Source organism: Cavia porcellus, unplaced genomic scaffold, assembly GCF_034190915.1.
Source record: "Cavia porcellus strain 051 isolate PalLab524CR breed Dunkin Hartley unplaced genomic scaffold, mCavPor4.1 scaffold_11, whole genome shotgun sequence".
NCBI classification, from domain to species: domain Eukaryota; kingdom Metazoa; phylum Chordata; class Mammalia; order Rodentia; family Caviidae; genus Cavia; species Cavia porcellus.
This window is the reverse complement of record NW_026947494.1, coordinates 38,534,736-38,551,031: the sequence shown is the minus strand read 5'-3', so window position 1 is coordinate 38,551,031 and position 16,296 is coordinate 38,534,736. Positions and strand designations below refer to the sequence as shown.

The window sequence follows — 16,296 nt, the reverse complement described above, 5'->3', positions numbered from 1 at the left end:
ACACTCATAATAGGGAATATTTACTTTTACATGATATACCTTTTTTTCCCAGTCTGCTCCCATTCCTGTTACCTCTCGTCCCCTCTCTGTTTATAAAAGCTTTATTTCCATTTATTCTTTTCGTTCTGTTTTTATTCTTGTACCTTCTTCCCCTACTCCTTGTTTGCCTTCCCATCTGAACAGTTCTTCATTAACTAATATCTATTATATATATTTTGGTCCTTATTTACACTCTTTAGTGAAATCATGTGTGTCTGATTCATTACACTAAAGAGTATGGTCTCAAGACCATTTAGCTATAAATGTCATAAACTAATCTTTCTTTATACCTATACCACTGTATAAAAAATTGGTTGATGTGCATTTGGGCTGCTTCCATAATTTAACTATTACAGACTTTGCTACTATAAACATGGGTATGTTTATGTCAGTTTAGTATGATACGTTTAATTCTTGCAGGAAGATACCAAGAATGGAATAACTGGATCAAATAGAAACTCTAATTTTAGTGTTTTGGAGTATTTTCCACACTGATTTCTAGAGTGATTACACCAGTTTACACTCCAAACAGTGAAAAAGGTTTCCTTTCTCCCCACAATTCTGCCAGTATTTTTGTTATTGGTTGATTTCTTTATGTTAACCATTCTTTCTGGAATGAAATATAATCTCATCATTGTTTTAATTTGCATCTCTTGAATGACAAGTGATGTTGAACTTTTTTCATGTATTCATTTACTGTTTGTACTTCTTCACCTGAGAAGTGTCTATTCATTTCAGATGCCCATTTTTGCATTGGATCTTTAAATTTGGTTAATATGATTTCTTTATATATTCTACACATTAGTAGAATAGCTGGAAAGACTTTTTATTGAGGGTTGTCGCTGCTCTATTGGTGGTCTGTTTTGGCATGCAAACTTTTTAATAAGCTTTAGGTCTTTGAGGATATGCTGGCACTTTGAAGGATTTATAATATGCTGCTTTAAAACAAAAAATGTAGTTGACACTCAGGGCATCTCCAGACATTGTAAGGATTGCTCTGAATAACAAATGAGGTAATTCTTTTTTCTATTGTTTCTTAAGTTTTATTTTAAAAAATATATTAAATTCTTTAGTGATGATATGTGTCTTTTAAGAAAAATGTTACATTAAAAAAAAACCTTTTATGTAAGAACTGATAGCGGATTTGCTTTGTATAATGCAAGCCAAGCTGGATTTAAGAAAGCACTGTCACAGATTGACTACTAATTCAAAATTACACAAATCTGTCAATAGACAGGAAAACAATTGTATTTTTAAATAAATATTTTTTTTAAAAAAAGAAATTCTAGTTGTTGATTGTTTATGATAGTTCCTACAGCTGGTGTTTTGTTTATAAAGTCTTTGCCTGCACTAATGTATTCAAGTGTTCTACCTATTCTCTCTTCCAGCTGTTTTAGTCTTTCTGTTTCATTATTTATACCTTTGTTTCATTCACATTTTAGTTTCGTGTATGGTGAAATATGTGGGTCTAGTTTTAATCTTCAGCATGTGGAAAGCCAGTTTTGCCAGTACTTTTAATTAAAGAGGCTATTCCTTCAGTAACTGTTTGGGCCTTTTGTCAAAAATGGTTGTGTGTGCTTGGCATTGTTTCTGCGTCTGCTAATCTGTTACACTGGTCTTTGGGTCTGTTCGTTTGCCAGTACCATGCTGTTTTTTATTACAGTAGCATCATAGTATAATTTCAAGTCAGGGATTATGATTCCTCCTGCATTGCCTTTGTTGCCAAGAATTGCTTTTACTATGTTAGATTTTCAAATCAGTTTAAGGATTATTTACTCTAATTTTGTGAGATATGCTATCTTTTTATTGGAATTTCATAAATCTATATAACAGTTTTGAAAGTACAGCCATTTTCACTGTATTTGTTCTTCCTACCCAAAAACAAAGGACAACTTTCCATTTTCTGATACCTCTTGAATCTTCTTTTTTTGAATGGTTTTCAATGCAAAGGTCATTTACTTTCTTCCTTCAATTAATTCCTAGGTATTTCATTTTTTGGATGCTTTTGTGAAAGATTGTTTCCCTAACTTCTCTCTCAGTGAGTTTGTTATTTGTGTATAGGAATGCTGTGTTTTCTGTGTGTTGGCTTTGTTTCCAGCTATGATACTGAATTTGTTTATAAAATCTAGAAGTCTTTTGGCAGAGTTTTGGTATCTTTTACATACAGCATCATGTCATCTGCAAATAAAGAAACTTTAATTTTAATTTTCTATCCTTATTAATTTATTTCTCTTTCCTCTAATTACTCTGGCTGTTATTTCCAGAACAGTACTATAAAAATGTGATAGTGAACATCTTTGTCTTATTACTAACTTTAGAGTGAAGGCCTTTAGTTTTTCACCATTCAGTATGATGTTGGCTGTTTCATAGTAGGTATTGATCTTGTGGATTTCCATAGGATCTGTTGTGACTTTAGCTTTTTCATTCCTAATTGCATGAATTTGAGTCTTTTCATTTTTTGATAAAGTTGGCTAAGGGTCTGTCAGTTTTGTTTAATCTTTCAAGGAATCAACTCTGATTCATTGATTCTTAGTTTTCATTGCATTAATTTCTGCTCTCATCATTCTAATTTCTTTCCTTGTGCAAGCTTTAGGTTTGACTTGGTCTTATTTTTCTAGAAGTTTGAGGTTCTTTGAGGTTATTTGAGTTAGATTTCACCAATATAAATTGTCATCATAGGAATGCTTTCACCGTGTCATGTTCTGGTATGTTGTACTGTCGTTATTTTTTCAATTGTAAAAAGTGTCTAATTTCTTCTTTAATCTCATTTGTGATCCATTGCTTGTTCAGGAGACTGTTATTCAATTTTCACGTGTTTATGTAGCTTTTGTGGTTTCTCTTGCAATTGATTTTCAGTTTCATTGCATATTGTTTGATAATATACGTGGGATTGTTTCATGTTCTTTGCATTAGCTTATGCATGTTTTATGCGCTAGTATGTGGTCTGTTTTGGAGAACATTCCACATTCAGCTGAGAAGATATGTATCCAGATGGTTGTGGAGTGGTACACTCTGTAGATATCTACTAAGTCTGTTTGCTCAGAAATTTGGTCTAGTTCTGATGTTTCTCGAAAGTTTTTTTTTTTTTTTTAACTAGTTGATCTGCTTGTGATAGTGAGGTATTGAGGTCTTCCATTACAATTGTGTTAGTGCTTATTTAATTTTTTATGAATATTAGTATTTTTTACGTATTTGGGTGTATTGGTATTTGATGCATAAATATTTATGCTTTTTAACTCTTCCTCTTAATGATGGCTGACTTGTCATAGATAGCTCTTATAGGATTGAAATAAACACCATCTATTCCAGTTTTCTCTAGGGTTTTTATCATGAATGGATTTGGACTTTGTCAAATACTTTTTTGCACCTATTGAGATTATCATATGGTTTTTGTTTTTGGCTTTGATAATATGGAATATTTTATTTATTAATTTGTATATGTTGAACCATCCCTGCATTCCTGGGGTGAATCTTACTTGGTATATAATCTTCTTGATGATTTGCTGCATTCAGTTTGCTAGTATCTTATTGAGGATGTTCACGTCTATATGCATTAGGCAGATTGGCCTGTATTTCATTTTCTTGGTGGGTTCCTTTTCTGGTTTTGATATTAGGGTAATGCTTTTTTCCAATAATTAATTTGGGAGTATTGCTTCCCTTACAATTGCATTAAAGAGCTTGAGAAGTAGCAGCAGTCTTAGATTTTCTCTAAATTTCTTTTAAAATTCAGTAGTGAATACATTAAGACTGGGGCTTTTCTTTGTTGGTAGGTTTTTAGTTACATGAATTTAATTGACTGACACCTGATTATTTAGAATTTTTAAATCTTTTTGATTTAACTTTCATAATTCATATGTATCTAGGAAGCAGGCTTCTTCGTTTTTTAACTTAGGATACAGGTTTTCAGAGTAGGTATTGATGATCTTCTGGATTTCCATAGGATCTGTTGTGATTTCTTTGTCCCTCTTCATGTTCTTAGCTTGAAATCAACTTTATCTCTGAATAGAGCAGCTCTCCCATCTTTATTTCCTCCATGTTTCTGTTATATGGGCTATTGTTTTTCTTTTGACTTGCAGTTTAATAATTTCTTTTCTAATTAAATGTGTTTTATGCAGCAGACTGTCAGGGTTCATGGAATTGTAGTCCTTGTTATCTCTTCATAGAGTATGCTACAGAATATTTTGGAGTGCTGGTTTGGATGTTATCAATTTCTTCAGGTGTTACTTATCATGGAACTATCTCATTTTCTCATCAGTTTTGAAAGATAATTCTGTGACCACATTAATCAGTGCTTCAATTTGTTTTCTTTTAGGGCTAAAAATACCTCGCTCCCAGCTTTACTTGACTTGCAGATTGGTATTGAGAACTACACTGTGATTCTGAAGGGCTTTCCTTTATACACTGTTTGATTCTTTTGCCTACCAGCTTTCAATATTCTGTTCTTGTGTTGGACTTGTGGAATTTTGACTATTACATTTCTTAGTGTAGATTTTTTTGATCATTGTTAATTGGAGTCCTATATGCCTCATATATCTGTGTGTCAAATTCTTTTCCCATTCTTGAAAAGTTGTCTACCATTACTTTTGTTAACAATTGTTTTTATGTTGTTTGTACCATCTCTTGCTTTTTTTCACTAACTCTGATCACTCTGCTTTGCATCATCTAGCAACTGTTGGATTGACATTTTGTGGGTCCTTCCTATTTTTAAGAAATCTTTCTATTCATGTTCAATAACCACAATCCTATCTTCTATACCTGATATTTTCTCCTCACATTCATTTACTTTGTGTATATTGTCAGTGGAAATGTTTATTCCCTGAATATCTGTTTGAATCTTTCTCATGTATTCCATTTCTTTCCAATGTTGAGTGTTCATAGTTTTCATCATTTTTCTAAGTTCTTTTTTTTAATAGCTGTTTGTGTTCTGGAGTCTCCAAATGTGTCCTTTATTATGGTCCCTGTCTTTGTAATTATCTGAGAAAATTATTTCTGATTTAATTTTTTTTCTAGAGCCTCATTCATCTGCTTTGTTACTTCTGCTGTTACCATTTCAGGAGGTCCAGATGCATGGCTTTTGAATTGTTCTATCTCATTGTCCCCTGAGTTTCCCATTGGTGAGCTGGAAGTCTGGACCTTTTAATTAATTCTACCACATTTCAGTACATCAAAATGACTTAGTTACAGACACCTCTCTCTCTCTCTCTCTCTCTGTCTCTCTGTCTCTCTGTCTCTCTGTCTCTCTGTCTCTCTGTCTCTCTCTCTCATATATGTGTGTGTGTGTTTTAACAATGACATTTAATTGAATGCAAGGTTTACTTGCATTAATTGAATGCAAGGAGGTAAACGTTGCATTCAATTAAATCTCATCATTAAAACTTATTCTTGGCTGGGGATTTAGCTCAGCAGCATAAGCACCTGCCTTGCAGTCTCATGGTCTTGAGTTTGATCTCAGTACAAAAAAAAAAAAAAAAAAAAATCAACCAAACTTATTCTCCCTTCCATTCAACAGCAATAAAATTGTTGAATCCAAGGTCTTCTCACTAAGCTACCCAAGCCAATTTTTTGTTTTGGAACATGACACAGAGCTCACCATGTTTCCCAGGTTAGACTTAAATCCACAATCGTCTTGCTCCAGCTTCAAAAAGTATATATATATATATATATATATATATATATATATATATATTCAATTCCTTTAGTCTCTTTCTCTCTCCACCGCTCTCTGTTCCCCCACCTCTTGCTCATTTCTAAATGCTCCATTTCCGTACTTTCTTTGATTCTTTCATTTTGAAAAAATAGCCTTTTCCTTTCCTTCCCTCTCCCTTCCTTTCATCTCTTGCTCCTCTCCCCATAAATCAGATACACATGTCAAAATCATGGTTTGTTTTATATGAGAAACCCAAAGTATAAATAAAAAGTTAAAACAATATGGATATTATAAATTAGGGAGTTTTGCTTTAGAAAATTATCATATTCTATTCTTTTAAGTGTAGAAATTTTTTCTGAAAATACCATTAATCAATGTGCAAAAGTATCCATATTTGTTCAATATATTTTACAAGTAGTTTTTAATATTTTGGATAATATAAATGTTAATTTGAAAAGGCAGAGTAGCCTCTTGGGCACATCACTTCAAATTCACTCAGGGCCCAACTCTCTGAAAGAACTTATTCTTGTCCTTTGTTGCTGTCATTGCAGTCTCAAAATTCTTAATAAACTTGTGTTTGAGCTTGTGTTTTTATAGTTGAAGTCCTTGGTGGCAGTGTGTGTGAACCACCACTACTACCTCTAAGAGGTAGTAGTGGACCGGACCCTCTCCTTGCAAGCACAGCAGAAAGCACAGATGCCAATCAGTTGGTCTAGAAGCAAGGTGCATATAGGTCTCACTCAGAAAGTTGGCATGCTTTTTATCTCCATACCAGAACTGGGCGCAGCCAGTGGCAATGACAACAGCAGAAACAGTAATAGCATTAATTTTGAGAGGTTGGAATGGCTTTTCAAGCCAGCATTGTTAGCAACAATGATGAGAAATTTATTTGCCAGTCACCACCAGAATTCCATTCTGTTGGTAGCTACACAAATATTAAATCTCTTGCCTAGGTTCCATGAAAGTACCTACAGCAATCAGCTGGTAATGTTTGTCAATAAATTATTATGAATTAGAGCTATACACATAAAGGCCTCATTAAATATTCTAGAAGTGGAATTTTTCATTTTGTTATGCTCAGTTTTAAAATATATTGGAACAATACAAACATCCATAAGCTTAGAAAAACAAATTCTCTTTTAAAGATCATATTTTGTAGAAAATAATGCTATTTCACTTTGTGATTCTTTTAAGGAAGCAGTTATTACATAAGAAAGAAAGTCTATGCATTAAACTAGTAATTGAAAAAAACAATAGAATTCATAAACAGGCATTTAAAACAATCATGAAACTAGTGATGTCTTACATAACCTTTACAAGTTAGGGAAAATGTCAGAGAAGATATTAATATATCCCTGAATATATTCAAATTAAGAATTAAATTGAATATAAAATCTATATAAGTGCTCATTGTTGAGACAAAATTATTCTGTATCTCTAATGTGGTAACTAATACATGAACCCATTGTATAATAAAACTGCATAGAACTCACATAAACAAAGATGCATACTGAGAGAGGTGAAATATGAATGAGATGAGTATATTTTCTTTTTCGACTTTCTGACACATTGAGGGAAACTCAGTGAGGAGTGCATGGACTCTAGCATTGGCTACAATAACTTCAAAATTTAAAAGATATAATTAATCAAATGCAAACACTTAGGAATCTGATTTCTATTGAAGTAAATGTTAATGGAGTAATTATTCCCATGAGATTCATCAGCCCTAGATGTACTAAAATATATATTTCAAAATAAATTATCAGAAATTGACCCCAATATTGCCACAGCATATAAATCACTGTTTTTATGACCAGTAACAGTTGTAAGAACAAAAAGAGCTGTCTCAAAATTTAAAAATATCAAAAATTACTTGTGCTCTAATGTTAGCTCAAAGCACCTGATGTCCCTACAATTATATTATTGAAAATAAAATTATTATATAAATTTGAGTGACCTAAGAAATGAATTTGCAAAAAACCCCCAGAAATATGTTAAGATCAATTAAGATTTCACATCAATGAGATTATTATATTGTATAATATATAATTCTGACACCAAAGTGTTACATTTTTATAATTTGTAAGTTTTGTTGTTACTCAGCTAGCAGGAATTTACAGGCTGCTTTTGCAAAACAGTATAGTTATGTAATCAAACCACATTTTGAGACTGCTTAACTATACACACTTCTTTCCTATCACCCTAGTTTTGTTCTTTCCTTATATAATTCTGAAACTCTTCCTAGCGCTCTGAAAACAGGGCTTAAGGTGCTAGTCTTGCTGCTTCTTCCTAGTGTGGCCACATGGATAAATAAATTTCTTTATTTCTCATCACCAGACGTATCTCCAATTGGACTCTCAAGGTGACAGGTTTCAAAGCCTGGTCAATTGGTTCCCAGCCCTAATGTTAAACCTCGGGCTTAGTGCTCTGAAAACAATCTTCTATTGCTATTACCTTATTTTGATAAGTGATAAAATATTTTAAAGGAAAAAACTTTGTATTTTATTATTTTTGATAGCATTTCTTCTTGAGTTTTAAATAAACAGACCACTTTGTTTTTTAGTACTTTCCTCATAAATTACACAAGGCCTAACCTGTGGAATATGACCTAAATTAATCTTAAAATTATTTATAATTTATCAAAAGGAAAATGAAATATGTGTAATTTATTTTGGTAGCATTGAATTGAATAAAATTTTGAAATGCCATATTAAATTGCAACAACTAATCTCAGAAGTCAGCTTTATTTTTTCAAGAATGTTTGCCAAGATATTCTTTTTCCTTTTTCATTGTACTTTATGGTTTTATAAAAGTTCAACAACCCATCTTTAACTCTAATATTTGGTTTCCAAGATATATGGCCCTGAGGCAGACAGACTTTTAAGACAATCTTTTCAAAAGTGTATTCCCAAACTATGTGTTTTTGTTTTTCATCACAAAAAAGTATGAAGGATGCCACACAGCTATCACTTTTAATCTCTGCAAAATATAATTTTGATTTAAAAAATTTGCTACCTAGTTCTATATGCTTCACACCAAGCAGTAGCATTTCTCAACTTGCAACTAGATAATGGTCAGATTTCCTTGAAACTTTAAAATGATTAAAAACACCAATCAGCATTATTCTTGGCATTGTTATGAGATACACCATGGTCCAAAAAAGATTTCTGGATATTAAGGAAATTAAATATTGACAGGGATGCACATATTAACAGTATACTATTCTTTGTCATGCTAGGCATGATTTTAAAAATCCCAATAATTCAATCAGCAATCATTAAAAAGTACATTTGTAAATGATCTACTGTAAGGATTTCCCTCTGTAAATATTATTATATAGTGCTTCTGTGTACAGATTATGCTCTGTTTTTATAATATCCTAATGTCTTGATCTATTTTTTCTATCATGTTCCAGAATGTTTCTTGGGGACAGCAGTATTCATATGCCCTTTTCAAAGCAATGAGTCACATGCTGTGCATCGGATATGGAGCCCAAGCCCCAGTCAGCATGTCTGACCTGTGGATTACCATGCTGAGCATGATTGTTGGTGCCACCTGCTATGCCATGTTTGTCGGCCATGCCACTGCTTTAATCCAGTCATTGGATTCCTCCAGGCGGCAATACCAAGAGAAGGTATTTTATTTCTCTTCCCTTCAACCAGTCAGTAAATTGAATTTATTGCTTTCAATCTATCTTCCTATATGAAAATATAATGATTTGAAATATTTAAGGTAACGAAACAGTCTTTTCGTATTTTCAGTTTTCTTCAAGATAACCCATAAGTTTTATTTAGTTTTAGTTTCTCATCAATAGCAGATTTTTTTAAAAAAATCTAATTCTGTGTTGATATATAATGTTTTAAAATGCATGAAGGTTATATAAGCAATCATTGAAAAGTTTATCTGTAAATGATCCACTGTAAGGATTTCCCTCTGTATCATCATGGTTCATGTTCTGTCATCCTCCCACCTGTATATGTGTATATATTTATACTGTAAATTCTTTCCTAGTATATACCAGAAAAATGTTGACTGAGTAAATGGAGGCAGACTGCCATTGCATGTGCCCCTCTCTGCCTCTTTACCTGTTGTGTTCATAATTTGTGTACAATCATACATCTAGCTGAACATACGTTGCCTTAATAACTAGATAAATCAACACACCCTCCAATCTTAAAAATGTCCATTAACAGGTCATGTTGATTTCCTATACAAATGTATTAACATGACTGATGCTCTAAACTTTTCACAAAGAGGGTAAAAAGCAAGTTTGCACAATGATTTATTCATTGCATTTTCTTTGGCTGGAGCTAGTCTGGATACTGCTTATATTCCTGAACAAATGTCGTTACTTTCTAAATAGTAAGAGTTTTTCTACCTGAGGAGAGTATGTACAATAATGGGAACTGTTCATGACAGCACAGATAGCATGCACTTTGACAAAGAGTATATCTGAAAGTAACGATTAATATGGGTCTAGATACCTCTGATAAGTTATAACTTAGATTCAATTATTTTTGAAAGAACATCATTTCAAGTTGTTGCTTTGTTTACAGGATTGTAATCATGCAATAGAAGAAAGGGAGTCTAATCCCTTGAAAGTAATTGTACCCAACCTACTATTACAATGGGCAATACTGTATTGTTTTATTCAACTAATGAAAAGATCTACCACAAAAATTGCTTTGAGATTCGTTTTTAAAATAAAGTCTACAATTAAATTGTAAATAGAAATTGTAACAAGGGAGAAGAGACTTTATACAAGGCCCTTTGACTGAAAATTTGGGCAAATTTTATGAGGATTTAATATCAGTACAATATGGTATATCTGAAATTTCTCTTACTTTGTTGCTTCTCCCTTTTCAGTTTCACTGAATAAAATAGCACTTTCCTATCAATTTTATCTGCATTACTGCTACATATTTTCTTAAAAACAAATAAATCTTCTATTTCCAGGATTGCATTTATTAGCATTATACTATACATTAAATAGGTTCACCTTACTTTTGATTTGCCATATAAACCAAGTTTAACATAGAAAAACAGTTTATTTAACTATGCATTCATGGAATTTATATATAAAGATGATCTTATAATTGCTTGATAAATGGCAAGGATATTGGGGTAACCCTTTTGATTTTTTTGACATTCGCAACAATATAATAAACAGTTTTTCTAAAAAAATATATTTATGTACACACACACACACACACACACATATATATATATATATATATATATATACCTTAGTCCACAAACTTGATTCTTTCCATAATTCAGGTCACAAATCTGGTTGGTCTAGTGTCAAATCAAATAGTCAGGTTCAATGTTGACCTTATAGGAAAATTTAATTCCGTTCACATCCATTTTTGCTTATGACCCAGAACTGTGCAGAGAATTTAGTTCATGAACCAGTACCATTATATAGATAGATATAGAGCTATAGATATAAACACAGTAGCTTCCAATAAATTTAGTTCTAGACTACTGACACTATTTCTAACATAAGGCAATGTATTAATTTTTTTAACACATTCAAGACTGCATTATCTTTCAAAATTTTACCCTTATAAAGATTATGTCTGATTTTCAAACTTTAATGGGGATCGAACCTTTTACATTGAACTACATCCCTGATTCTTTTATTTCTTTTTAAAAGACAGTTTCTTGATGAATTACTAAATTGCTGGGTTGGCTGAATTTTCAGTGCTTCTGTCTTAGCCTCTCAGAAAACAGAGACTACAAGCATATAACACCAAGAATGTGTTCAATCAGTTATATAAGATAGACCTGCATAATATGTGATTGATTTACAGCTTCTTTTGTGATTTGACCATTTTGATTTTTGTCCTAAGTTACTATTAGTTTTATTTAAGTAAAATTCTTACAGTAAAGAATTTGCCATTAATTGTTTTAAACAGAACAGTATGGTAACATTTAATTCATCTACAGTGTTGTATAACCAATGCCTCTATCTACTTTCAATATATGTTTATTACCCCAAGACAAATATATTAAACATTTACTCCCAGTTCCTTTCTCTTTTGACCTCAGGGCACCCATTAGTTAGCTTTGTGTCCTTGATTTTCTTATAAATCGAATCATATGATGTATGACCTTGTATGTGTTTTTAAGGTTTACCCCCAGTAAATTGTGCAGCAATGTTTCATTCCTATTACAGATCAATATTCCATTGTGTAGCCATATATTCATTTATCATTGGATGGATATTTGGGATATTTCTACCTTTGAGCACTGTAAATAGTACTACTACAGGCTTTTGTGTACAATTACTGGTTTGAGGACCTGTTTTTTGGGGGGAATATACCTATGAGTAGAATTTCTGTGTCATGCAATAATTATATATTTGAATTTATGAGGAAATGGTTATTTATCCTGGATAATATTAGGTTTAGCTAAGTTGTAATTATCTGTCAAAGTAGCTTTTAGTTATGTTTTATTTTTTTATTGGTACCAGGGATCAAACTCATGACCACGCACTTGCAAGGCAGGTGCTTATGCCGCTGAGCTAAATTCCCAGCCTTGTAGCTTTTAAATTGAATATCTGTAAAATGTCCATCACCTAGGAATAATATATTTTGTGTAAAAGAAGTAAACTGTAACAAATAACTTTTGTAGTAGTTGGCACGCACTGGTATTCAATCCTCTTTATTTTGCTCTAGAATTCATTTCTAAAGCAAATACTCTATTTACTGCTATCATTCATCATATTTGACTTAAGTGAGCAATCCCCAAACTTGGGTCCCCTAAGCTTTCCAGCACAATGCTTTTTAAAAATTTTTTTAATTAATTAATTTATTTATTTATACTTTTAAAGTCACTTGATTATTACTGCCTAGGAAATAACTGTCCAGTCTGGATCTTCCTATGTTAAGCAACCCTATGATCCCAAGCAGTGGCATAAGACTCTGATTATGAGATCCTTAACTGAATGATATACCAGTGCTAATAATCTGACAGGGATAAACAGTTTTGTCATTATCATCATTTTCAGGCACTGTCATTGTTATTTCATGTATCTTGACCAGAAATATGCGATGATCTTTATTCTGTTACATTACAGATCAGACTTTGATTTTAATCATAAGTTATGCTCTGCTTTCATGAGTTTTCATGTTTTGCCTTCTGTTACTCTTCAGGGAAATACATTTCCTTGTTTACTCAGTCAGAGACACTTTATACTACAGGCTGAGTTTTATTTCAAATGTGCCTTCTTTGATCCTATTTATTATTATCAAAATTTGCATGCTTTCTACAGCTTGTTATTGAACAAGTTCAGCTCCAGATATAACTAAAAAGAATTATAATTTTATTTCCAGTTATATCTTTAATTTGACCAAATGAGATTCATCTTTTCTGGGCAAAATAAATAAATATATAGAGTTTTGTGGCTACAAACCAGGAGTGACAAAGGAAGTCACTGGTTCATGAGCTCTTTTCCCTAATTTTTCATATGCCTACTAGGGGCTATTGTCCTTAGGTAGGTCCATAGATGATGAAAGCAGATAGTTTTCTTAGGAGATCCTTTGTCTTTCTGTGGTGAAGTCCTTTGAATTTTCCTGCATATGCCTAGATAAGACACTTAAAATTCTCACAGTTTATCTCTAGCCTCTATCTTCTGAAAGTTCATTGGTTTTTGGGTAGGTCCTAAGAAGCAATGCTGGTCTTTCTGTGTGGCTTAGATCTTGTCCATGGAGAAAGCACAAATGTGTCCTTTTCTTTGACAGTATCTCATAACCCCCTGCCTCTGAGGGGCCTATGTTTAGCCTTCCTGGCAATGGTCAGACTCAGTCCACAGGCTACTTACATTTTCAGATGTAATTCAGGCCCCAGATGGAATGATTGCGTGTATATATGTATATTTTGCTGAAATACATATCACATTTTAGAAACTAAACTAATATGGTTTTCTTCTGGAATTCTGAAGTTGATTCCAGAAGTAAAAATATATAATCAAAGTCCTTCTTATAAGCTTTGAAGAAATTTACTAGTTGATGAGTTGGTCAAGATTATTTCTGCTTCCAAACATGATGGAACTTTTTATTTTAGAAAGATATAGAATTTTTTGCTGCTGTCATTAATTCCAAATATTAAATTTAATAATAGTTAAATACTGGATTAATGACTGAGCCAAGAGTCATAGTTTGCCTGTGAACACTTATAAGGAATAGTTTTATTTAAAGAGAAACAGTCATATCATGTTTTATAGCTCTTCTATATATCAAGAAATTAATTGGCTGAGCTACCAAAATGGTCTACTGATCTTTGTAGAACAAAGCAGTATTTGTCTTCCAAAGACCAGAGGACTTGAAGTTCCAATCATGAGCTTAGAAAGTTATATCAAAGCAATGCTTGAATTGAAAATGATTTGATGTCCTAACTTTCATTGTGATCCTAAGGAAAAAACAATTCTAAAATTCATACACATTTGATAAGACCATTTCTCTAGGCTTATTCACAATTTGTAAATACTTTCTTCCTTTCTTGATAAATAAGAATATCAGAACCATCTCATATGGATCCTTAATTAGTCACAAAATTTTCTGTGCAAGTATATGACATATTTTGTGTGCCTAGGATGGAATTTAAGGTGCTCTGGTATGTTATATTGGTAACACTGGCAAATGTTCTATAGTTTTATAGATACTAGGACTGGAAATCTTTCTGAAATTCTTCTATGTTAAGGTTGCAGTATGATAAACTTGGGAAAGGTTTATGTAGTCACTTGAACTGCTACAAATCAGAATTCTAACAGAACAATGACATTTTACATTTTCATTTGGGAAATTATTTTAATTTAACTGTAGTTAAAAATATTTGATTAAAAAAGAGAAGATTTTTACCTAATGAAAATCACTTATTCCACTGATTTTCAACTGCTATATTTTGATATATCCCCCTGGCCGGGGATTTAAATTCTTTCTTTCCTTCTCCTATTCCTTTTATTTCGTTCTCTTATCTAATTGCTCTGGGTAATTTTTCCAGAGCTATATTAAATAGTAATGGTGCTAGTGGAAATCCTTGTTTTGTTTCTGATTTTAGAGAGAAAGTTTTCAGTTTTTGACCATTTAGTAATATGTTAGCTGTTGGTTTATTATCAGGTTGATGTAAAGATGATGGATTCCAATTTTGTGTAGGTTTTTTGAAAATCATGAGAGTATTAGACTTTGTCAGATGCTTTTTCTGCATCTATTGAGATGATCTTGTGATTTTTGTTTTTGGATTTGTTAATATGGTATATCACAATTACTGATTTTCATATACTGAACCATGCCTGCATACCTGGGATGCATCCTGCTCGGTTATGGTGTAATAAACTGTCTAGTCATTTGTTGCATTCTGTTTGCCAGTATTGAGGCATTTTGTGTCTATGTGCATAGGGAGATTGGCTTGTAGTTTTTATTTGTGGTTGGGTTCTTTATAGTTTAGAAATCAGGGTAATACTTGCTTTCATGAATGATTTTGGAAGTATTGTTTCCCTTTCAATTTTCTTAAAGAGTTTCAGCTTTAGTGGCATTAGTTCTTCTCTAAATTTCTTGTAGAATTCAACAGTGAATCTGTCAGGGCCTGAGCTTTTCTTTGTTGGTAAATTTTTAATTGCATTTTCAGTTTCATTGGCTTCTTGATTTAGTTTTGGCAATTTAATTGTGTCTAGGAGTCTATCCATTTCTCCTATATTTTCTATCCTACGTGAGTAAAGATGTTCTAAATAGTTTTTATAATCTTATGGATTTTTGTAAGATCCATTATGACTCTCCTCTTTAATTTCTAAGTGCTTGAATTTGTATTTTTTTCTTCCCTCTTTTTGATGAGGTTGACTAATGGTTTATCAATTTTATTTATTCTTTTAAAAAACCAACTTTTCAATTCACTGATTCTTTATATTGTTTTCTTAGGGTCAACTGCATTTATTTCTGCTGTTATTTTTATAATTTCCTCACTCGCACATGTTTTGAGTTTGAATTATTGTTCTTTTTCTACAAATTTTGGGTTCAAAATTAGGTTTGTTTGTTTGAGCTCCTTCTGTTTTCTTGATGTGAGAGTTCATTGCTATATATTTACCTTGCTTTCATTACATCCATAAGTTCTGGTGTGTTATATTGGTGTTATTGAATTAAAGATACCATTTAATTTGTCTTTAATTCCCTTCAATACTCACTGGTTGTTCAAAAGGATGTCGTTTAATTTCCTTGTATTTATGTAGTTTTGTGGTTTCTTGTGCTGTTGATTTCTAGTTTTATTGTGCTATGACAGATAGTATGCATATATAGTCTGTTTTGAAGAATGTCCCATGTGCAGTTGAGCAGGATACATATTTTGATGTTTTGGGTTGAATACTCTGCAAACATCTACCAGATATATTTGTTCACAGACTTCCTTTAATTCTGATATTTCTTGGTTGATTTTTTTGTCCAGTTGACCTACTTGTGAGAGTGGAGTTTTAAGGTCCCCCACTACAATTGTGTTAGTACTTACTTGATTTTTCATGTCCATTAATATTTGTTTTATGTATTTAAGTATTAGCACATACTTATGATTATTATCTCTTCTCTTGAAGTTTTCCCTTAACAAATATGTTTATAAACTTT

The 16,296-nt window shown here is 32.1% G+C and overlaps 1 protein-coding gene across 1 annotated transcript in view; it reads left to right on the top strand.

The window, feature by feature from the left end:
* Positions 1-16,296, top strand: part of Hcn1 (hyperpolarization activated cyclic nucleotide gated potassium channel 1) — a 339,906-nt gene that overhangs the window by 228,097 nt on the left and 95,513 nt on the right. Inside the window, exon 4 of the mRNA XM_063258126.1 lies at positions 9,102-9,320. Coding sequence (XP_063114196.1) covers positions 9,102-9,320 — 219 coding nt within the window. The remainder of the gene's footprint in view (positions 1-9,101; positions 9,321-16,296) is intronic.